General features: G+C 39.7%; 2 protein-coding genes across 9 annotated transcripts in view; one reads left to right on the forward strand and one right to left on the reverse strand.

Moving 5' to 3' along the window:
• Positions 1-20: 20 nt before the first annotated feature.
• On the reverse strand, positions 21-12,390 carry erich3 (glutamate-rich 3). Of its 4 annotated transcripts, XM_058074487.1 has the most exons (15): positions 11,964-12,389; positions 11,094-11,311; positions 9,322-9,415; positions 9,120-9,245; positions 8,932-9,003; positions 8,697-8,819; positions 8,199-8,354; positions 7,909-8,124; positions 7,615-7,795; positions 7,153-7,339; positions 6,694-6,887; positions 6,484-6,612; positions 5,722-6,060; positions 4,602-4,748; positions 21-4,520 (listed from the first exon to the last, which is right to left on the reverse strand). In XM_058074487.1, exons 2-15 carry the CDS (start codon positions 11,111-11,113, stop codon positions 1,393-1,395), a joined length of 5,112 nt encoding a protein of 1,703 aa, XP_057930470.1. In that variant the 5' UTR covers positions 11,114-11,311; positions 11,964-12,389; the 3' UTR covers positions 21-1,392. The 4 variants fall into 4 exon arrangements, with proteins under 4 accessions (XP_057930470.1, XP_057930472.1, XP_057930473.1 ...); XM_058074489.1 differs by having other exon boundaries at positions 5,722-6,057; positions 11,094-12,390; XM_058074490.1 differs by having other exon boundaries at positions 9,322-9,404; positions 11,094-12,389.
• Positions 552-23,152, forward strand: part of LOC131130220 (LIM/homeobox protein Lhx8) — a 24,061-nt gene continuing 1,460 nt past the window's right edge. The window contains exons 1-13 of one of the 5 annotated variants that reach the window (XM_058074500.1): positions 552-793; positions 5,797-7,353; positions 7,665-7,797; positions 7,894-8,066; positions 11,144-12,445; positions 13,401-13,468; positions 18,540-19,229; positions 19,332-19,448; positions 19,569-19,690; positions 20,547-20,767; positions 21,533-21,636; positions 21,908-22,003; positions 22,071-22,263. In XM_058074500.1, coding sequence (XP_057930483.1) covers positions 19,131-19,229; positions 19,332-19,448; positions 19,569-19,690; positions 20,547-20,767; positions 21,533-21,636; positions 21,908-22,003; positions 22,071-22,263 — 952 coding nt within the window. In that variant the 5' untranslated portion in view covers positions 552-793; positions 5,797-7,353; positions 7,665-7,797; ... (2 more) ...; positions 13,401-13,468; positions 18,540-19,130. Of the gene's footprint in view, positions 794-5,773; positions 7,354-7,664; positions 7,798-7,893; positions 8,067-11,009; positions 12,446-13,400; positions 13,469-18,539; positions 19,230-19,331; positions 19,449-19,568; positions 19,691-20,546; positions 20,768-21,532; positions 21,637-21,907; positions 22,004-22,070; positions 22,264-23,152 lie in introns of those variants that run through there. The other 4 variants (XM_058074502.1, XM_058074501.1, XM_058074503.1 and 1 more) reach the window with 4 other exon arrangements.

Below are 23,152 nucleotides of genomic sequence, written 5' to 3' on the forward strand. Positions count from 1 at the left end.
CACACATCTTTATTTGCCAGTTTTTATTTATTCAGTGCAAACCTGCAAACCCACACTTGAGGGTAATAAATGAATTTAGCAGCAAATAGAGGTAGTGTTTACAATGCTTTCACAGAATATTTAGTAATCCACATAATAACAAGCAATTATGAGCAAACATTATTTTATCACAGTCATGGAATACAATATAAGCAGTTACATTTTTATTGTGCTTCATGTAAAAGTATGTGTGTTTGGGGGTAAGCTAAGCCATTTTATGAATTATTCAGCCATTTACAGAGTGTGCATGGAGGAGTATCTGTTTGCAGGTAAGAGGCGAGAGATAGCACTCGATACCTCCTACTAACTCTTTGCCCTCTTTGTGAAGAGATCTTCCATTGTAAACGTGTGTGCAGAAGTCACAGATCATTATGAAGTTTCTCTTTGCTGTTGAATGAATGAAGTCTATTGAAAAACCTGAGCGTCATTCACCATCACTGGACCAAACATTAGGTACAATATTGAATGAGTTCCAGTCGATGAGTTGTATCAATAAGTAGGCCTTTGGAACGATAACAAGGCTACGTGTTATTATTTTTTATTACACAGTTATTATTGTGGCTGTCATTTACCTGTGGTATTCATGAAAAGTGTTTCAATTTGTTTATATTATTCAGCAAACATGGGCATGGCGGAACAATATGTTAATCATATTGCTTTTGTGAAGGCAAAATTCACACCTCCTGGTTTGGGTCTAAATACAGTAGCTGCAAGTGTTCCTAATGATGTGTCCAGTGACAAGCCACCTGATGAAGTAAGTACACTGATTTCTTTTCTATAAATGTGAGTAATGTCAATGTTTTAAAGGCCGCCTATTGTGTAGAATTTTTAATGATGTTGTAATAAAGATGTATAGTAGGTACAATATGTGTCCCTAGTGTCTTTTTTTCATCTTTTTGAGAAAGGAGGTGCCCAAAATAGTGTCCCAAGCTCTGTTTTTGCTACGCTAACCTAGCATGATGCTGCTCTTTAAATGTGAGTGTAATGTTAGCACTGTAGCTCACATAGCTATGTTGCTCACGTTGGTGTCCTCCTATTTGACTCTTTTAATGCTACAAATTTTAATCTGATATATGGCATCTATTACGTTGAACAACTTCAGAGTTAGTGTATAAGAAAAAGTGGATTAAGTGCACAATGGTGCTTCTTGGAGAAGCGTAGACAAACAAAGCTCATTAGCATTAGAGCTACAGACACACAAAACGGTAGTAGGATTTACTAATAGCACATTTAAATTGTCTAAATTTGGGCCGGACATTTCCAATACAGGAATATGGGACCTTACTTAAAATTGTAAAATATGAGGCCTTTATAGTATGTTTTAAGAAGCAAGAAAAAAGAACAATAAGTTATCTAATGTCCACTCTCAGTTTTGGCAGATGCCATCAAAGAGTAAGAACTTTGAGTGAAATGTGTTTTGTCCACTGACGACATGCTCAAACGATCTTCGCTCATAATGTCATTAATCAGCCGCATGCTCCCATTGGTTGGTTTGGCTTTGACGCTTGCACGCTCTTCCTGGCTTACCTCACTTGTCACTTCTTGGCCTTCTTTATGTGTCCTTCCTTCTGGAGTTGTCTGATCATCATTGTAAGGATTCCATTCATGCTTATCATCAAGTTCATTTTTCAGAGAATGGTTCATGGATTCAGTTTCCTTTTCCGTGACACTCACTGTTTTGGTTCCTGACGTACTTTCCACTTTGTTTTGGAATGTTTCAGCGATGTTGCCATCAGTTGATTCTACTTTGTCATCAGAGAGATATCCTTGGTTCTCTGAGAGTTTTACCTTTGCGTCTGTTGCAGTTAGCTTTCTGTCAGCGTTTGGTATTAGGACCTGTACCTTATCCTCCCCGTCTATACTGGTGATCTCACAGGGTTCAACATCTTTAAGGTGAATGCTCTCAGGTGCTGACTGACCTTTGGCTTTATCTTTATCTTTATCTACTTCATCATCATCAATTGCCTTCCTAATCAACATCTCTGAAGATGTTCTGGCCTCCATCCTGGAACCCACCTCAGGCTCTGTGAGGTCCTCCAGTGGTTCAACATAGGTCTCAAAGAACTTGGATGTCTGATGCATGGTGAGCCACTTTGTGACGAGCTCAGCGCTGCTTGCTCTCGCTAATACCTCCGGGCTTTCTCCATGGCGATGATTGGTGGACTGATCCTTTATTGACTGAGGTTGGAGAAGCACGCCGGCTCCTTCCGCCGAGGCTTTGCTGGCCTCCTCAGTCCAACGAGACTTCTCAGTGGAAGAACCTTTTTTGGTGCTGGGGAGATTGTCTTCTGTGTGTAATTTCTCAGGTGTCTCCTTCAAATTAGTCGCTTCAGCTGCTAAGTACTGATCGTAACCTTCTGTGGAATAATCAGTTTTAGGATTGTTGTTGGTTTTTTCAGCCTTGCCGTGTTGTCTGCTGGTGTATAGATCATCTGAATTAAAGTCCTCGACTAACTCCGCCACAGCTAGCTGAAAGTGGTTCTTGGTAACCAGTTCCTCGGCATCACCTTCAAACTTTTGGACGTCCCCAGATCCCTCATTGTTTTTTTCCAACTCCGCAGACTTGCCTTTTCTTTCTTGTTCAAGGTGCTCTGATGTCTCCCCGTTTTCAGCATCAACTTCGCTCCTCTTATTGTTGTCTTTCATTGGAACTTTTTCTATTTCTTCAGTCAGACTTATCACTTCTACATTTTCCAGGTGTTGTTCTTCTGAATGTATCTTTGATGTTTCCTCTATTTCCACTGCCATCTTCTGTTCTTCAGTTTTATCCGCCACATGATTTTTTTCTCCAATTTCTTTCACATCTTCCATGGCCTCAGTTTGTTCTTCCACATGTCTATCCCTTAGATCGTTCCTCCCATCATCTGTTTCCTCTGTGTCATTAGTAAATAGCTTCTCATCTTCATCTTTAACTGTCACATATTCATTCTTGTTTGTATCTCTCGCTTCTGTGTCCTCGGTATTATCCATGTCTGCTTTGTTGGTTTCTTCACCTATGTCATCCTCCATTTTCTTGTTTTCATTTCTTTCCCTGAAGTCTTTACATCCTTCTGCTTCATTGTCTTTTTTGGTTGTTTCTTCACTTTCCTCAGTCTCATTAGTTACGAGTACTTCTTCAACTTTATCCGTCACATCTTTGTTCTCATCGTCTTCTTCAATCACCTCATCATTATCTGTGTTGACTTTGTTTGTTTCTTCAGCTTCCTCTGCCTCCATTTTCACTTCCGCAGTTCTTTCCCTGAAGTCCTGACTTGTTTCAGCTTCATTCTCATCTTTCATAGATGTTTCTGGTCTTTCTTCTGCCTCACTGGTAGTGACCATCTCTTCTTCAGATTTATCCATCACATCTTCATTATGGTTTTTATATTTTTCTTCAATTTCCTCTCTATTATCAGTGATTGCTTTGTTGATTTCTTCACTTTCCGCAGACTGAATGTTTTCTTCGTTATCAATATCTCTTATTCCCCTTATTTCTTTTCTTTCCTCTGCCTCATCAGTAGTGATCTTCTCTTCTTCTGTTTCATCAATAAGAACATTGTTCTTATCTATTGCTTGCATGTGTTCTGTGTTGATTTCTTCACCTTCATGGTTCTTAGCAGTATCAAATTTCTCTTCTATATTTTTACTGGCATCAGCGGCTTCTTTCTGTCTCGCTTCACTTTCTTCTGCATCCTCTGTAGTTGCTTCGTCGATTTCTTGACTGTCCTTGGGCTCAGCCGTCAGGATTTTCTCATCTTCGTCTTCATGTGTCACATCATTACTTTCAACAGCTTCGTTTTTGTCCTTCTGTCTGACTTCACTCCCATCTCTGTCGTCTGTGTTTGTTAGGTTTATTTCTTTGGTATCCTTCTCCTCCTGTTCTTCCTCTGCTTCTTTGCTCTTCAGGCCATCACTGTCTTCTCTCTCAGTTTTTTCTTCAATGAGGTTTGCCTCTGCTGGATCTGTTACTGCCTCTTCATTGTTTGCATCAGTATTCGTTTCCTCTGCAATGTTTTCCTCCTTGTTAAGATCTTCACATGACTTCTCACCAGGATTTGTTTGTCCATCTATTTCTTCAAACGTTTTGCTTGTTTCTCTTTCCTCAGTATCTCCAACAACTTCCACATTACTGTTTTCATCATTTACATTGTCTTCTTCTTTTATATCTGATAGAATTTCTGTAGAAACCTCTGCATCCTGCATCACCTGACCGCTGAGGGCCTCTTGGTTCTCCACTTTTGTCTCTGTTGTCTCACTCGCTGCCTCCTCAGGAGCATCAATAGCCGTTTTATTCAACTCTGCATCAATAGATGTAGTCAAGGCATCGTCTTGAGGTTCTAAATTCTCATCACCTTCTGGGATTTTCTCTTCATGATTGTCTTCCTTCACTTTCTCATGCTCCTTAATCTCTTGGGGTTGGCTTTCAACCTGACCTTTAAGCTCCTCTTGATTCTTCGACACACTTTCCTCACATGTTATTACTGGTATTACCATGACTGCTACTGCAAGTAAAAAAAACAGCTTATTTGGTACAGTTTTCTTTGTCAAGCACATATTTTAAGCAGGAGTTGACTTTGCTATACCATCTTTTTCCGGCTTCTGCCTTTGGTCTTTGGGTACCAAAGCTCCTTCCTCCTCCTCGTCAGTACTGGTGTCGCTCAATTCTGGCTCAGAGCTGAACCGGGACTCTGTCAGTATGGCTTCGGCTAGCTTCTCCTGCACAGATTTGGCTTTGGAAAGAGAAGGATTTACTGTATGGTGAATGCAATAATATAAAAATTTAAAAACAAGAGAGCATGACAGAGACTTGGCAAAGAAGCACAAATCCACACACACATTCAAGGTTTTTAATTGTGCAAGGTGCAAACATACAATAACAATGCATGCAAACAAAAAAAAAGAGCACACACAAGCATAAAAAGAATGTACATGCACATACAATGAACACATCAATCATTAAATAAAAACAGCAAACATTAGTAGTAAACAATGAACAACAGTAGACATTTGCGGTCAGTCCTGCATTGTGTTTTGAAAAAACACATATTTAAAAAGATTCACATCCATGTTTAGTCTAAAACCTAAAAAATGTTAGAAGAAGATCTAATAAAGACGATCTAATAAATTTCAAATATTTTTAATACTGTTGTACTCAAAATTATTCCACTCAGCATTGTAAATCACAAACTTTTACTAGATGGACACTTCAATAGTGTAATATTAGTAGTGAAGAGTGTGTTTGTCAGTTCATTGCAAACCATTAAATTATAAAAAAATAAATATATAATGACGTTTGAATCATTTTGAGTGCAACTGTATGTAATATTAAATGTCCCAAATTACAATGAGACATTTTTAGAATGAAAATCAAAGCAAAAACATTCTGGGGGAAAAAAGAATGGAAAAATAATGTGAATATGAATCAGGCAAGGGAGAAACAAAAATAAATATAGAAATGTATTTTTCCATTATTACACATTCCAATTCCATAAACTGCCCCTCACTTTAAAATGTTAATTATTGGAATACCTTGTGAGATTTTTCAATTAGTTATGATTACCATTGTACAATGGTCCAAATGTCCTAGGTATGGTTTCTTTAAATAGTTGACAATAACATTAATATTGTGACAATTATTCATTTTTGCTTTAATAGTGGAAAAATCTTCCAAAGAATCTGAACACATCACCGTAATTTACTTACCCCTTTCCTGCTCTTCTTGCTCACCCCCATTTTCTGCCTCCTCACCCTCTTTTCTCTCTTCTGATGTTTCCTCAGTCTGTTCATCTTCATCCACCGTGGGCACGCTGGTGTCTGAGACTTCCCCGCTGTCCTCCACATGAGTGCCCTTGACCTCAGCAGACTCCGTCTCGGTGACTTCTGGGTTTCCCTGGTCCTTTTCAACTGGAGGCGAAGTTTCCTGTTTCTGCAGGACTTCTTTTGGTTCTTCTATTTCTTCCTCAGCCTCAGCGTCACTCTCCTCACTGGCGCTGGAGCTGGAGCTGGAACTGGAACTGGAACGAGGCCTCACATCTTCCTCTTCTGTGCAAAAGCATTTAAAATGAGTATTCCACCCTAGGTTTTCACGGTAGTACAGTAAGATGGTAGCTGTGTAGCGAGCCAGGAACCATATTTGGTAACCTCAGTGGGTCTTTAAAAAGGAAAAAACTAAAAAAATGAATGACAACATGAAACATTCACACTCACGTTCATACCTCTGGACAATTTAGAGTCACCAATTAGCCTAACAGTAGTGGCAGTAGTAGTAGTCAATTCAATTAATGAATAACATTAAAAGTTTTAGCATTTTTCTGACTTTTTCACATGTAATCTACATATTCCACAATCCGATAATATATAACAATATTTTATTGGTATTTTCTTTGACGTCTGCTTCTTCTACAGGATATTGTAGAACCCACACGTAGCTACTGTAAATATGGTTCTGGCCAGTTAACGTCCCACCGTCCGTTTTGTTGTGTTCGGAGTCCGATGAAACTTCGTCTTTTGTCTGCAGGTCTGTTTCACTTGTTGAAGATAAAGGCTTCTTTTCATTTGATTTATCATCGTCTGCTTCAAAGTCCTCTTCGTAATCTGAACAGGGAGATTAGGGTCTGCCAATCACTTTTGGTTTAGAATGAATATACTGTGTTGTGTATTTTTAGTTTGTTTTACCATCTCTGTGTTCGTCCTGTGTTGGTTGTTCTTGTGGAGAGCTGCTATCACGTCCTGAGTGGGATGTGCTCCTGCCTGTCTCCATCACGGGAGCGTCCTTGAGGCTGAAGGTGTTTTCCTCTCCTCTGACGTTCTCTTTGGCCTTCTTTGGTGGAGGAGTGGGCTTTTTGTCCAGCCCCATTGCTATGATGCACCTAAAAAAATTATATGATAAGGTACAAAATAATGTAAGGCAGGGCCGCATACTGGAAAATAAAAGGAGGTCAGAGGTCAGTTGTCAGTTTTAAACTTAGAAAATGTAAAACCGTTTTTTATATTTAATGAAAAACACAGCCTGCATCAGAGCTTTATGTTGATGCCAAAGCATATTATTAGTATGATGATCCCAAAATGTCTTCTCTGTCTGTCTTTCTGCTTCATTCACATATCATTTGCTTTCGTCTACAGGCTGGCTCTCACTTGTAGCAAGGTGATGCTCGCTGTACGGCGGTGAAGCCAAAGTGTCCATGCCTGCCGCCCAGTCTGGGACCTCTTCTGTGTTTGAACTCGCAGCACGAGCTGAGACGCTCCACTTGCAGCCCATTTACGAAGAAGGTCAGGCTGAAGGGGAAGCCTGGATGACGCCTTGACACAAATTGGAATGTCTCTAAGATGGAAAACGTAGGTTGTTGTTTTTTTAAGAACTGACACAATGATGTTAATATAATGGGTGTTAGTAGCGATGATAGAAATCAGAATCTTGGGCTGTGAAATGATTAAAATGTTTAATCCAATTAATACATATTCAAATTATTTAATCATGATTAATCACCATTTGCTACTATGTGTTGAATCATTTTTTTCCCCCAAGAATATGTTTATAATTGCACATATACCACTTAAAGTGAAATAGAGTATAGGTCAATGTTATGTGTCACTGACCTCCCTCACAGAGCCTGCCCTTGTACACACACAAGTTCTCTCCTCCGCAGTGCTGCTGGAACACTTTGACCTCGTCCCTCAGGTCGTCCAAGTCGTGGGAAAGATGCACTGGTTTGCCAAAATACACCATGGTGACACATACTTTGCTCTGGTGCACTGTCGTCCTGAGGAGAGGCTGCTCCTGTGTGTAAAACACAGTCAGAAGCCTAATTTATCAGTGTAATTTGGAATTGTTGATACTAATTGGCCAGTTAATTGTGGTGATGTCCTTGTTGGCAGTGCCTGGATAAAGACCTCATTGACGTCAGCTCCACTGGAGGTAGTGGCGGGCCTCAGGAGTCGGCGGCGGCTCCTGAGAGTGCTGCTGGGGGCGCCACTGGGCCCACTCTCTTTCCTTTTTGTGGCTGGAGGGAGCGGCGTGACAAAGTTATTGACGACCGGGAGGCAGTAAGGTGAGATACCGTTACAGGGATCCGATGCGGTCATACGTTTCCTGGGTTTCCTCTCCATCTTGAAGGGGAAAAGTGTATTTGCTTCCACTGTGTGCTTAAAAGTAGATGCATGAGTGTTTGTACAGGCCTTACAGTGCAGTTGAATGAGGGTTGGTTATCATTGAATGCCTCGTGGAGCCGGTGGGGGGAGCTGCGTCTGTTGGAGGACATTATGCTGTTGTGGATGGGCTTCAAACGCACGGGCCTCTGCATGTTGCCTGGAGCTGTGTTGGGTCGAGATGAACCAGGCTACACATACACACAGAATCACACTTATAAAATACATACAAGTACGTATGTGCAGCCAACTTAGATGTGTCGTATAATTAAGGCAATCGTCCCTCCCACCCAGTTATTACTGATTAACAGCCACTTTCCACAATAGAAATAAAAAGATTCCAACTAAGCCCTGAAGTCAAAACCAATGGTATGCTCACACACTGTCTTTAATTTATACTCAGTACACATACTCAGCAGTATGAGTGTGTCCTTACCTACAGTACAGTATCTTTGCCTGGTGATAGTTCATTTGAAAAAACAAGTGGACCCACATTTTCCCCAGAAAGTTCTCATTCATCTCCGGAGACTCACAGACTCTGAGGATCCACAGTGACCCCCCACAGGTCCAGAGTGCTGTTTCCGGACTGCCCTTGCACCCATGGGTGGGTGTGGTAACTTCATTTGGTCTTCTTCAAATCGTTTAGAACGCTCCACCTTGGGGGGAAAAAAACCCCAATAGGGCATGTACATTTTGTGATATAGTTTAAACAAATGAGTCCTGAGATGATTATTCAACAACAGCAGTATTGACATGCAAATGACACACCTTCATCTTGTGCACTCGCTCCCGCCTGGCAAACTCCTCCAGTTTTCTTTTAATCTCCATTTGATGAAGACGCTGCAAGAGAAGGTGGTTAATTAACATCACTCATTAAGCAGCACATGCTTGACTGCCTTGTAATACTAATTGTTTTTTGTGTGTCTGCAACACTGTGTTCTAAATCCTGCCCCTACCTCCATCTCCAGCACCTTGAGGAAAATGGCCTGGGCCAAACACTCTCTGACATGTCTCTGGTGAGCTCTCTGGATCAGCTTGTGTCTGTACTCCTTGTCGGGAACAATACGCCCACTCCTTGTGATCTAAAGACAACAACACCTGAATATTAAATGTTGTTTTGCGCATGTAAAAACACAGTGACAATCCTTCATGACGTACCAGTCCGGCTCTCTGCAAGTGTCTCCTGATGCGAGTACTGCTGAAGTAGCCGGTGAGGTGTTTGTCTGTGAGGCTGTTGTAGGCTGAAATAAGCCTGCAGGAAAAACAAAAACAACCACAAGAGGCCCCCGCGACCCTAATGAGGATATGGAAGAGTCGCGGCCATGGTTTTATTTGTTTTGGACATGCTTAAAGGGTTACATTAAGTAACCTCGCACAATAAAAGTTGTGCAATCCACATGTCCAAAAAGGACAGTAGTCTCTGTAGTTTTTGTCACTTCCTGTGATTAAAAACCCCCTCTTTCTAATAGGGAGAGAAAGAATCGAGAATGTGTGATAATAGATAGATTGCTGTGTAAACCAGAAGAATGGGCAGATTACACATTTCCCAGCATGCTTTGCTGTAGTTAAATGAGCACTTTTGACTGTCCGATGCCTTTTTAAGGTGTTACTTTGTACAGACCGGGTGTAGCAGTTAAAGTGCTGATGTTTTTAGTCATGGACAGGTAAGTCCATTTCTAAAAATGTCTGAATTTGGCCCCCGGCCCTGAGTTTGACGCGTGGCTTACACAGTGATGAAAAAATATAAATTAAGGAAATAAATAGAAAAAAATAAATACATACAAAATTAACGGCGGTCTAGTGGTTAGCGCGCAGACCTCACAACTAGGAGACCCAAGTTCGATCCCACCCTTGTCATCTCTGTGTGGAGTTTGCATGTTCTCCCCGTGCATGCATGGGTTTTCCCCGGGTACTGTGGTTTCCTCCCACATTCCAAAAACATGCTAGGTTATTTGGCCATTCCAAATTGTACATAGGTATGAATGTGAGTGTGAATGGTTGTTTGTCTATATGTGCCCTGTGATTGGCTGGCGACCAGTCCAGGGTGTACCCCACCTCTCGCCCAAAGACAGCTGGGATAGGCTCCAGCACCCCCACGACCCTTGTGAGGAAAAAAGCGGTAGAAAATGAATGAATGAATGAATAATTAAATTCTAAAATTAAAACAAATGTATACAGGACTAAAAAATGGTCAGAAACAGTACTAACAGCTAAACAATCCTGCAAACGTAGTTGTGAGTTTAAATTAGGAGAAACTACGTCTACTCTTGGACAGCTTTTGTTCTTTCTGAAACATTTGCATCTGCAGGATGTGTTACAGGTGTCTGATTACATGCAGGCATTTCAAGAGCATAGCACACTTGACCCTGTCTGCTTCTCTTTTGTGCACCTGGATTGCCTCGCTCTGCAGACTCTTCAGTGCTGGATGCTCTCTTTGGACCTTTGTTGCTCAAACACGGCAGTCCAACATTTCATACACTTGACATTGTCAATTTCACTTTTTTTTTCATGTTCTGGTGCTATTGCAATAGCTGCTGTTATTGGTCAGCATCCAGCAGATTTGTCTGCCTCTGCATGCGTTGTCAAATATCAGTTGCGATACTCAGCTGTTGGTGCGAAAGGCATGTGTGTTAGACTTGCTGTACTGTTGTTCACAATGAACTAATCAGTCGTGAACTTGTTACACTTTGTTATACTACAAGGCAGCTTACCTGTTTTTCACAATTCACACAAATGATGTAACGTCAACCATATTTTCTTAAGTTGTTACTCACATATTCACAAATAACACTTTTCAAAAGTTTTGAGTCATTGATATAATGAACCAGAAACAGCATCAGAAACCTGTGATTTTGGACTTTTAAACTTATATCGACACCCTGATTGATTGCAGTCCATACCATAAACATGTCAAATCGTGCAACACATACCCTGGGTTGAAGTGACTCATGGCTCTATCTCAAATGTTTCCACTTCACAGGGCTGCCGGCTGGAAGACGACAAGGCCGATGTGAAGGCAGTTGAGGCGATGGCAGAGTTGTTGTTGGAGTAGAAAATTCTCATCCGCTTTAGACTGGTGCAGCCTCTACTTCTCTTGAAGTGGAACCGACGACACTCAGTGGTTGCCATGGGAGATCACGTGACAGTGCTGCCGAGCAAGCAAGCAAGCAAGCAAGCAGGCTGGTTTCCACTTACACACACACTCACTGTCCCACTAACATCAAACTCAACACACATAATTTCTCGGATCTTTCTACAGACTTTGAATTCTGTAAACATATTTATAGGGAACTCTTTGACAATTTCAATAACAGAAATGTATTTTAAACATTTCAATATGTTTATTTTATTTGATTATTTTCCTACAGTTTTTATAATAATGAATAGGATTGTGCATTATTTGAATTTGAACGATTCCTGTTCCGAGTCCTTGTTTCTATTCCTGTTCCAAAGTGGCTTAAAGTGATTTAAATGTGGGGCTCTAACCAGAAATCTTTTTGGATGAAATGTCTGAACTTCCCAATTTTCTAATGATATGAACTTTAGATCAACTTTACTCTAAATTTCTTACATGTCTATTTTCAACCAGGATATAAATATGAAACTACTGAGCTTGAATATAAAGGTTATGGGAATATAAAGGTTTATTTATACAGGAGTACACTTCAACAAAATCTGTTTACTTTGGAAAAGTAGTAAAAGTATTAATCAGTGCTTCACAAATAATGGAGCGGGGTCCTCCCTGGGGGGCCACGGTGAACGCGTGGAAGGCAGTGAGGACTTTGAATATTAGTGCATACCTGCCAACATGTATGAATTTGCTGTACTCAGCCTGCAAGTTGACTCTGGAATGCAATTGTATGCTTCACTGCTCTCCCATTTTGTTGCATTTCCCTGGTTTCAGTTTGGAACTCAATCTGAACAGTACAAATGAATAAATAGATATCCGTACTTCAAAATGGGGCATGACAGAAAAGTACTCAGAACCACTCGTGTTTTTTATGAGACCCTTATTTAGTTAATACAAGTAAACAGGATGTCACTCTTATTTTGAAGGCCGAAAGTGTGCTGTGTGAGTTGAGAAGGTCCCGTAACAGAGACTACTATGCCAATAATAAACTTGCCTTAGCCACTTGCCTCCCGTCCTTTATCTACAGCCAGGTTCCCATCAGCTAACATCCTGAAACCCTGGGTGACTTTGGCATGAGATCGACGTCATTTATTGTTTGACTTCCCTGATTCTGATTGCTTAGAAGTCCGACGTAAGCACATCAAAGACAAGGTACTGTGTTATTTTTACACCATGAATGTGTAAACAATTATGATATCATTGTGTTGCACATGTTGCACTGAGTCGACTGAGCATTTTTATTTTTTATTTTTATGAAGTTAAGCCAAACGTTTTAGCCGCTTCTTCGCTGAGTGAGTCCAACAAAGCAGATTTAAAAGTAAAACATATTTAAAGAAAGAAAAGAACAAGTCTTATGTATGTTTTGAGGAACGATATACAATAAGTTGCAATATGTCAATGTATGTTATTTTAGCTATTTATGCTCTTTTGCCAATAGTTTCATTGCATGAAACAGTGAAGTACCTTTGCTAGTACTGTGGTTTATTGATCCTCTGAGGCCCTCTCGTGGACAAAAACTACATAACATTCATTTCGGCATTCTAACCCAGGGGTGGGCAAACTTTGGTTTAACAAAATTGACAAACTATATATTTTACACATATAATTCCAACAGTCTACCTGCAATTATTGTATCTGTAAAAGTGTCATGCAACCTGTTATATGTGCTTGTGTCCCTTTTTTCAGGAGCACTTTGTAAACAGCAGACCACATCAAATAACGAGATTGATTGATTGATTGATTGATTGATTGATTGATTGAAAAAAATAACTAAAAAAAGGTTGGCTCAAGCCATGATGCCAGGTTGTTAATGAACTGAAATACTTTGGAAAGAATGGGCGGGTCGTATTTAAACACCTGGCCCCCGGGCCGTAGTTTGCCCACCCCTGTTACATTACTTTTTTCCCCAACAAATTAATGAGAACATTCAAGACTCAATAGTCAGTGTACTTACTATATGGGTAATAATCGTAACATTAAATTTTTGGTAGAACAATCATGCATCTCAAAATTAAATTTAGCCACAGTAACAAGAAGTGGAGGATACACACTGTATATATATTTGTATGTGCGGTTATACCTTGTTTCTTTCTTTGTTTTTGTACAGTATGTACCTGAGTTGACCAGAGAGTGGAGCCATTTTTCTATCACACATAAGATGCACTGGGATGTTTGGTAAGTAATTTAACCTGCGACACAAAAGGAATTCTTACCTTATTTAATTAGATCCTGTAAAGAGCTGTATAAAAATGTGCTTTTGTTAATGTAACAGTATGCTATTATGGTTGGTATTAAGTTCACAGTGGTCTACAGTACATCTGTTTCTAGGATTTTGCCTCTAATGTAAATTGCTCAGGTAACATATAAAAATACACCTTATTATGATGCCATGCACTTCTTAATGTAACATCTAATCATTACATGCGTAAAACAAAAAGAAAAGTAAACCACTTCTATAATAACTTAAAACCCCTGACAGATGTGTTGCCTCAAAATGCTGTCTACTGATTTTAATAATGATTTGGAGTGCATGAGAAAGTGGAAGGAAAAACACAGCTCTCTTCGACCACATAGTTGTTTATTAATAAGTATATTGCACAACACAGCAGAAACAGAACAAATGTTGTAATAACGGCAAAGAGCAAACTGCTCAGCTACCATCAATACCATTCATTGGTTTGTTGTAAGCAACAGCTGAGTGGCAGCTAGATAAGTACAGTAGTAAAGAAAGTTGATGGGTGCTGACTCATCATAATACTTCAAATGCAGTTACTGTGCGATCTTCTAAAAACTACATCAGGATTTTGCCTCCAGCCACAGCTGTATGCCATTGTTTTTTGCAATGAGAGCCTGGCAGTCGTAATGAAACATAACGAAATAAAGGTGGTATTTGGAGCATTTATGGTTGTATGGCCTATATAGGGCGGCATGGCGGTCGAGTGGTTAGCGCACTGACCTCACAGCTAGGAGACCAGGGTTCAAGTCCACCCTCGACCATCTCTGTGTGGAGTTTGCATGTTCTCCTCGTGCATGCGTGGGTTTTCTACGGGTACTCCGGTTTCCTCCCACATTCCAAAAACATGCTAGGTTAATCGGCGACTCCAAATTGTCCATAGGTATGAATGTGAGTGTGAATGGTTGTTTGTCTATATGTGCCCTGTGATTGGCTGGTGTCCAGGCCGCCCGAAGACGGCTGGGATAGGCGCCAGCACCCCCGCGACCCTTGTGAGGAAAAGCGGTAGAAAATGAATGAATGAATGAATGAATGGCCTATATAGGTGAAGGAAGGGTTTGGACTTTTTATGGTGGCCTTAAAGGGTCAAAAAGCATTTGGGTAAAGCCATCTGCTCAATTCGTACTGGGCAGCCAGACCCTTTTGACCTAAGTTTTATTTCATCACACTTTTCTTCAGTGGTACTCCACAGTAGATTGTTGGTTGTAGTCCAAATTGGATGACTTTATGTATATACTGTATGCTTCATTGTGAAGCCCAGTTTTATCGTATAGCCATGGAATAGGTGGCTCGTATCAGAGTGTGTCCTCTCCCAGTGAGCAGGTGTATGGTGTGCAAGACAGAGCAAACGGTCGTGCTGCATGGTGGAATTGAGATAGATATGCTTTGAACGGTGGCGATAAACACAGTAATCAGGGACAGCGTTTCAGCGAGCCTTAAAATAACAATTAGCCATGAAAAAGAAGAGTGGTTATTATAAATTCCATTCAGAGGAGAAAAAAAAAGATTCCTGGCTGTCGACGAGGAGATCTCAGGGAGTCCTATGGTTTTTGGTGACGCGGGGGGGAGCGGAGGTTTTTGCAATCAGCGTTAAATAGAGACGTTTTTGTGCCTGTGTGATTGTCAAGTGGGCCATTACTTGTTGATAAGAGCACTTTTTTTTTCCTTATGTGGTCCTGATTGGGCTGAACATGCTGCTCCCACTCGCACACCGCCCCAACGCAATCAAGCCCCTTTTTTTCAGCCCACTACCATTTTCAGTGCTGTGATTTCCACCCAATACCCCTCCCACCCAAGGAACCCCCCTGCCCTCCAAAAGCCCCCACTCCGGCATCCCTCCTCCTCCTTCAAATTCAGTGAGTAGCCTTTTATAGCAAGGAGAAAAGGTCACGCCAATCTGCTTGTGTCAATTGTAAACTAGCCCAATTTGGCCTGATTTCAATGAAATAAACGAGCGCTTGACGAGATCAAGCATAGTCTACGTGGAAGTAGCACATTAGGGGATCTTCTGCAAGGCTCACAGAGGTCAAATGCTCTAGAAAAGACCCTCACACACTTTATTCATTATTTATTGGCCTTAAAAATGAATTAATAAATGTATTTTTTTCTTATTTGGAGATACAATACAGTAGTATCACCAATTGAGACCAAATGAATGGAAAAAAAAGGAAAAATACAGTATAGTATATGTATTACATATATGTTAATGTTATTACAACTTGCCTTTCAAGATGAAATGTCTATTGTTAGTCTCTGATTTTATAAAAATAGATTTCCCCCCAAAAATGCGACTTATATATGTTTTTTTCTTCTTCGTTGTACATTTTTGGCTGGTGCAACGTATACTCCGGAGCCACTAATAATGTTAATATTGTGAAAATATGGTTACTATGGCATTTCATAGTGCAGTAGCATTCTAATGTATATATTTGTTTTTGTAACTTTTCTACTCCTGAGCCGCTGCACACAAAAGGGTCAAATTTTGACAAAATATGCACCCATACTGTATTGTGCTGTTAATAAATCCCATAAAGTCCAATAAACTTGAAATTTCTCACACAGCTCAATGTGGTCTCCAAAGGTGTTTACACCACCATGAAATTTGGTACGCCTCTGTAGGGGACTGATGAGCACATGTTTGTAAAATTTGAGCAGGATTGGTTGAAAAGAATGGCTGCCATAAAGCCAAATGTCTCTGTAGCGTCGTAGCTAATTGTGCATAAGTCCTTGACCATTTGTAGGTAGCATACTACACTTTCTAACATTTTGAGGATGCATACAGTTTATGTAAGGATGTCTTACAAAGCATTTTGGAGGCACCATGAATGTCATAACTGTTATGCTAAGCTAAAGCTAATGATGCTATGCCCTCATATGACATCATCATCATCATCATGTCGTTTTATTTACACTTTCCTTCTTCCTGTCATTGCTGCAGGAGTATTTATAGCGTCACACGCGGCCAGACGTGAGCTCACAAGGCAGTTGAACGAGTTTGTTGACAGATCCAAGAGTTGTTTTTGTCTGCTCCATATCCCGCAAAGCGGAATGATAACAAGCCAAACGTTTGCGGATCGTGCAAACATCTGGGCTCGTATGAGGGACGCTAGTTGTAGGCTTGATAAGGAAGAAGAAGTCTTCATGTCTGGGGAAAGCAATGCTCTTTTGATGATAAAACACTTGCTCCACCGAGATGGGTGGACTCGATATGAACACTGCTTTGTCACCTTTGACCTTTTATATCGGCAAACTACACTGACACGAAGATGCAGGTGCAGGGAGTGTGTGTGGGGGCGGGTGCGGCCCCGAGGTAGAGCTGTAGATCTGATAAAAAAGTATTCATATGCACTGGCTGGAACAGGACACATCTTCCATGGAGGCACGCTATAGCTCTGCTCACCATGCTGGCAAGATATGATAGCTTCATGCCACTGCAGGTTAGTCACTGCTAAGACCTCCAGCAGGCATGAGGAGCAAGTTATTCACAAAAACAATCTATTCCCGTTTTACAGTATCTGCTGCTCCTTTTAAGGCAGGTGCACAATTTAATTTGATACATTTCAGCTTAATAACATTAAAAAGAAACGGTTATCACTCTAGTAGAAATGCATGATGCTTTATTTGACTAGAAATGGCATTTCCCCCCCCCATTGTTTTAAAACCTGGCATTTTCATAATGCATACGCTTTTTTCAAGTAAACATGTGAAGTAAAAATAGACAAAGTGCACGTTTTATCCCTGAATAGTTTCATTCATTCATTTTCTACTGCTTATCTTCACAAGGGTGGCTGGAGCCTATCCCAGCTGTTTCGGGTGAGAGGCGGGGTACACCCTGGACTGTTGGCCAGCAAATCACAGGGCACATATAGACAAACAACCATTCACACTCACCTGCAAATTTTCCCACTGAGGGACGAATAAAGGCATATCTTATCTATCTTATTCATACCTATGGACAATTCGGAGTCACCAATTTACCTAGCATGTATTTGCAATGTGGGAGGAAACCGGAGTCCCCGGAGAAAACCCACGCATGCACGGGGAGAACATGCAAACTCCACACAGAGATGGCCAAGGGTGGAATCGAACTCGGGTCTCATAGCTGTGTAGCCTGCGCGCTAACCACTATATACCACCATGCAGGCCTTGTTTTAATAGTTTATGGTTTATAAACATTTATCCAATATTTATATAATAATTTTCTATGTGATAGTATTTTAGTACAGCACATATTTTGGTCTTTTATCTGTTTAAAAAATGATACTTTGTTTATCATCCATCCATTTTCTGTAACGTTCCTCACGAGGGTCAGGGGGATGCTGGAGCCTATCCCAGCTGTCTTCGGGCGAGAGGCGGGGTGACACGGTACTGGTCACATTGTTTATCATGAAAAAATATTAATTGAGAAAATATAAAATAACTATAAATAAACTATTGATTGTATGATAAATGTGAACTTGCGCTGTCTTCATGAAATACAATTTTAAATTGAAAGACAATTGCATTAAATTGTATTTGTTTATTTGTATTATTATTTTAATACACCCATCAAAAGATAAATTTTATATTAAATATAGTATCATACAATATGATACAATGTAAATAGTTTTCAGGTATTTGCTTTTGTATACATGCATAATACTACAGCACACAGTTATAAAAATACTCTTAGTATTAATTTATTCTATAAACATGTAAAGTATTGAAACAAATATTTTGTTTTCCTTATTTGCTCAGGGCTCACCCAAAGTCTTACAATTCGTAGCAGTTTATAGACATGATGCATTAAATGTAATTGTATATTCAAGAATCTTAAACAAGGGTCATGTGTCAGTCACAAGTGGCCACCCACATTACCTGTTTCATCTTTTTGTGTCCTGAAAACATTTTAGTGACTTAAATCTGCACCTTATTTCTTCTTGCAGTTTTACTTGTGGGAACCACACAAAGAGATTATCCCGAGGGGGTGTGTCTTGAGGTGACATTGAAATCTGAATTATGATCCTCCCTCAGGAAACGGGACTTAAACTCCTCTGAGATGAAAAGGAGTGTGCAGTGTGGAGGGAGGCATGAGACATGCGCTGGAAAAGTGAGGTGAAAGTTCAATGTTGCGTCGTGGATGTAAGCCGCAGCGATGAGGTGAGTCCATGCGTGCATGCGGCTGGTTATGGTGGCCACGCTCGGTATGACCGGGCCCTAATTGTTTCTGGCAATTAGCGCTGAAAACTCTCTTCTAGTCTGTCATTAAGCAGTCTGGACAGCTCAGTATTTGCACAATAATTTGACTCCTTCCGTGATCATTAAAACTCAAGCAGTTAATGAGACCTCTTCACCTTTTTTCTTTTTTGACTTTTAATTGCTGTTATTAAATAAATCAATGCCCTTTAGCAGGATATGCGCGGATGATTGACAACTAAAATGGACTTGCAGCGTGCACGCAGATCTGAAGAGCATAAATGCGCTTAAAAAGACCAAGTGTGGTTCAAGTGTCGTCTGTTTGTCTAAGTAACAACGTAGCCACGTCTCTCTTAAATTGCAATTTACGCCTAAACGGGCCTGACGTTGTCATGGTGAAAGGTGAGCAGGCAGGATGATATTTATAGGATGGATGGAGCGGTACAGAGACAGACAGAGAAAGGGACAGACATCTTCATCATGTGTGAGGACGGCAAAGATCATATTTTGGACAGAGGGGACCCCCTGGTATGAAGGATGTTCCCATTTTTCACCTCTGCGGAGTAAAACAAAGTACTTAAAAGTGCTTCCTGTGACTTTTTTTCTGGTGATTTGACTTTTCCCCCACAGGTGGACGTGGTGGATGAAGACACATCCACCCTGCAGACGATGTCCTCCGCGCCTCTTTTAAGCAGAAGTGTGTGCGCCAGCTGCAATGAAGAAATAGTGGATAAATATTTATTAAAGGTAACTTTTTTTTTGTCTTTAAGATTTTTGTGGTTTGCAGGCATCTGTATTCACGTCACACAGGCCTCACAGAAGAAATGAACGGTCTTCACTTGTGTGTTTTATTGCTGTGCCCTACAGGTGAGCGACCTGTGCTGGCATGTACGCTGTCTGTGCTGCAGCGTGTGCCAGGTTGCACTTGGCAGCCACACCAGCTGCTACATCAAGGACAAGGAGGTCTTCTGTAAGATGGACTACTTCAGGTAGGTGCATATACTGTACCTTTCATTCTTAGTACTAATTGGAATAAAACTAGAAAGTGCAGTGAAAAAAAAGAAATAGTCCTCCTCATGTCGGTGTAAAATATTTACATAAAAGCTTGTAGATTTAAAGATAAAATAGATATGATTATTATCAACCGTTTATTTATTTACAATATGAATAAACATTTAATATATAAAGGAATACATTGATTAAAATAATGATGTACATATTTTCCCCAATTGATAAAAGAAAAAGTATCATGGCTTTTGCCAGTGTTATTATTTATTCATTTAATATATATATGTATTTTTGTATTTGTACAAATAAAGATTTATAAAATAAGTTTTTCCCAAAACTGATTAAACAAAATATTTCATGACTTTTCTTATCAATCTTTTACTTCTTTAAAAAAAATTTTTTTTTGCTTTCCCAATTATATTTTTGTATTTGCATGATCAAATAAATGGATTAAAAGAGATATTTTACCCAACTGATCAAAGAACAACAGCTGTTAAATACACATGTACTTATAATAGTAAAGAATAAGGTAGTTGAACAACATTTGTCAAATTTGGGTAGGATTTGATAGATGGATATATTTAAGATATTTTAAGTGCATTGGAATATAGTAATAAAATGAATAAACATTAGTTAATTCATTAAAACAATATTGCACTATTGAAGAACTTTTCTTACTTATAAAATAAATGTTGATTATCAGTTAACATTGTGCCGTGTTATTATTGGTACAATTATTATTTTAGACATATTATTTTCTTTCATTGTGTTTTATTTTGCATCAAGCTTAAAACAGTCCTCAGCCATCAGGCTTCTCTCCTGACCTCTGACCCACAGAAGGTTTGGCACTTGGTGCGCCTGCTGCAGCCGCCACATCCACTCCACAGACTGGGTACGCCGTGCCAAGGGCAACGTGTACCACCTGGCCTGCTTCGCTTGCTTCTCCTGCAAGAGGCAGCTGTCCACCGGTGAGGAGTTCGCCCTGGTGGAGGACAAGGTGCTCTGCAGGGTCCACTACGACTGCATGCTGGAAAACCTCAAGAGATCGGGGGACAAAGGTAGACCTGGACGCTGTAGTATAGGACTTTTTTTTTTTTTACATAGTAGCTGGGGATTTTTGGACATCTTCAAAGTTGGATGCTTTCTACTGGAGGTAATGAATGTTTTGTTTTGTCATTAGCACACATGCAAAAAACACTATTGTTAAATGATACACACATGCTAACATTACCATGGATGGTTTTGAACTTTGATCAGTTCTCTGGTTTGAATCATTCTAATAATAATAATGATTGTTATTCTTATTCTGCCACAAAAATACCTTATCTTAGTAAATCATAAATATTTATTATTAATTGTTTCATTTGCAAATTGTGAACATTGTGCTCTAAATACAATTTTGTTTCATTTTATTCAACTATTATATAAGTAATAATTATATATTTATTTATATATAATGCAAAAGCTGTATCATAATTCCAGGAAATACCTTACCTTAATAAATTATAGATATATTTAGAACAACATTTTTCATTTTTGCAAATTGTGAATCATTTCATTTAATTTGAACAATATTTAGCACTTTTTGTTTGCGAATTGGGAATTATAAAACATTAGATTTCATTTTGTAATAATAGTAATTTATATTTGAAAACAAAACAATGTATAGCGTAAAATCCCAACTGCTCAATTGCAAAATTTTTTTTGATTTGTCAACAAAAGCTATCCACACAAACACACAAAGAACAGGAGGATAATTATTATTAAATATCGCTTATATTTCCTAACAATATATTGTTATTATATGATATTTAACATTGCAGGCAGCAGTGTGAATATGGAGGGTGCGGTGCCCACTGAACAAGAAATTAACCAGCCCAAACCCTCCAAGAGAGCACGGACCAGCTTCACTGCTGACCAGCTTCAGGTAAACCAACAGTTTAAATAAATTACTTTTTTATGTGAAGATATGTTGAGGGTGTAAAACCAGTATTGTTGTGTATGGATGAAACAAAAGGCCCTCTGTGTTCCATTATGTATATTAACAATTTTGTATAGTAACAAAAGCTGATGCTGAATGTGCTCCTTTAAAAACGAATGTATCCCGCTGCTTCTTTTGGTTTAATTGATATATTTAATTGATGTACGTTTACATAATATATCATGGTTGTTTTTTTCTGTTCACTTTGTCTGTGCAGGTGATGCAAGCTCAGTTTGCACAGGACAACAACCCAGACGCACAAACACTGCAGAAGCTGGCCGAGCAGACGGGCCTCAGTCGAAGGGTCATACAGGTCAGTGGCAATAATAAACAAAAGTATGGATGCCAGGATGACCTAAAGCAGAGGTACCTTCATACAGGTGTGGTTCCAGAATTGCCGAGCCCGCCACAAGAAGCACGTGAGCCCCAACCACACTTCCAGCACCCCGATGACCTCACTACAGCCCAGACGCCTGCAGGCACAGCCAACCCCGACCCCCGAGGAGCTGCAGTATACAGCCTACGTGGGCCCGGAAGGGTCCATGCTGTCTGCGCTGCACTCCTTCATAGACAGTGAGAACCAGGCTTTTTATGAACTCCTATACGACTGATTGGGAATCTTTATTTTGGACTTTTAGAACTAATTTATGTCACATGTAAATAGCCAAATGGGGTTTCTCTATATCGATATAAGTATTGGGACACCTGGCCATTAGGTAAACCTCATAGATACACATGCAGAGCACCAAACTTCTGAGACCTAACGTGCTAGCATCACAAATGCCATCATGACAGCTAGCAAGCGATGGATTCCATCGACAAGGGCTGCAACAAATGCCCATCGAAACACCTTTAATGTTGAAACAAATACTGAGGTGTAGGGCGTCCATTTTGACAAAGTGTGAATTACAGTGAGACAATGCTCACTTTTCACAGTTCAGTAAGACAAGTCAATCTTTTAAAACTACCTCCACCTGAATGATACTATTGTATTATTTTAACTCTTTAAAGGCCAGTACGTTTCCATGACTCTATTGTTTTTCATTTGAAAAAAATCTAAACCCTTAACTCATTCAATCCCAGCTATTTTCAAAAGACAACCCCTTCAGTACAGGACATTTTAGACCATTTTCACTGATCTTTCATTCACACAGAATATTATGTTCCATGGCTATATAAACAAAAAAGTTTGTCTCTACGTTTTTCTGTTCTTTAGTCATCAGCAGTAGAACTTAGTTAAGTTTCAGGAAAATATCAGTTCCCAACTAAAAAGAAAATCTGCTTTTTGTGAAAAGATACATATTTTCAAGATACATCAGAAAAGATATGTAACTTTCACTTTCACACAACATGTTAATAATTTACAAATGAAACAGCATGAACTATTTACAATTTTCCCATTTGATACTGAACTATGTGTGCCTGTGAGTGTGTGTGTGTGTTAAATTTCCCTACAATGTGT

The sequence above is a fragment of the Doryrhamphus excisus genome, chromosome 5, assembly GCF_030265055.1.
Source record: "Doryrhamphus excisus isolate RoL2022-K1 chromosome 5, RoL_Dexc_1.0, whole genome shotgun sequence".
Lineage (NCBI taxonomy): Eukaryota > Metazoa > Chordata > Actinopteri > Syngnathiformes > Syngnathidae > Doryrhamphus > Doryrhamphus excisus.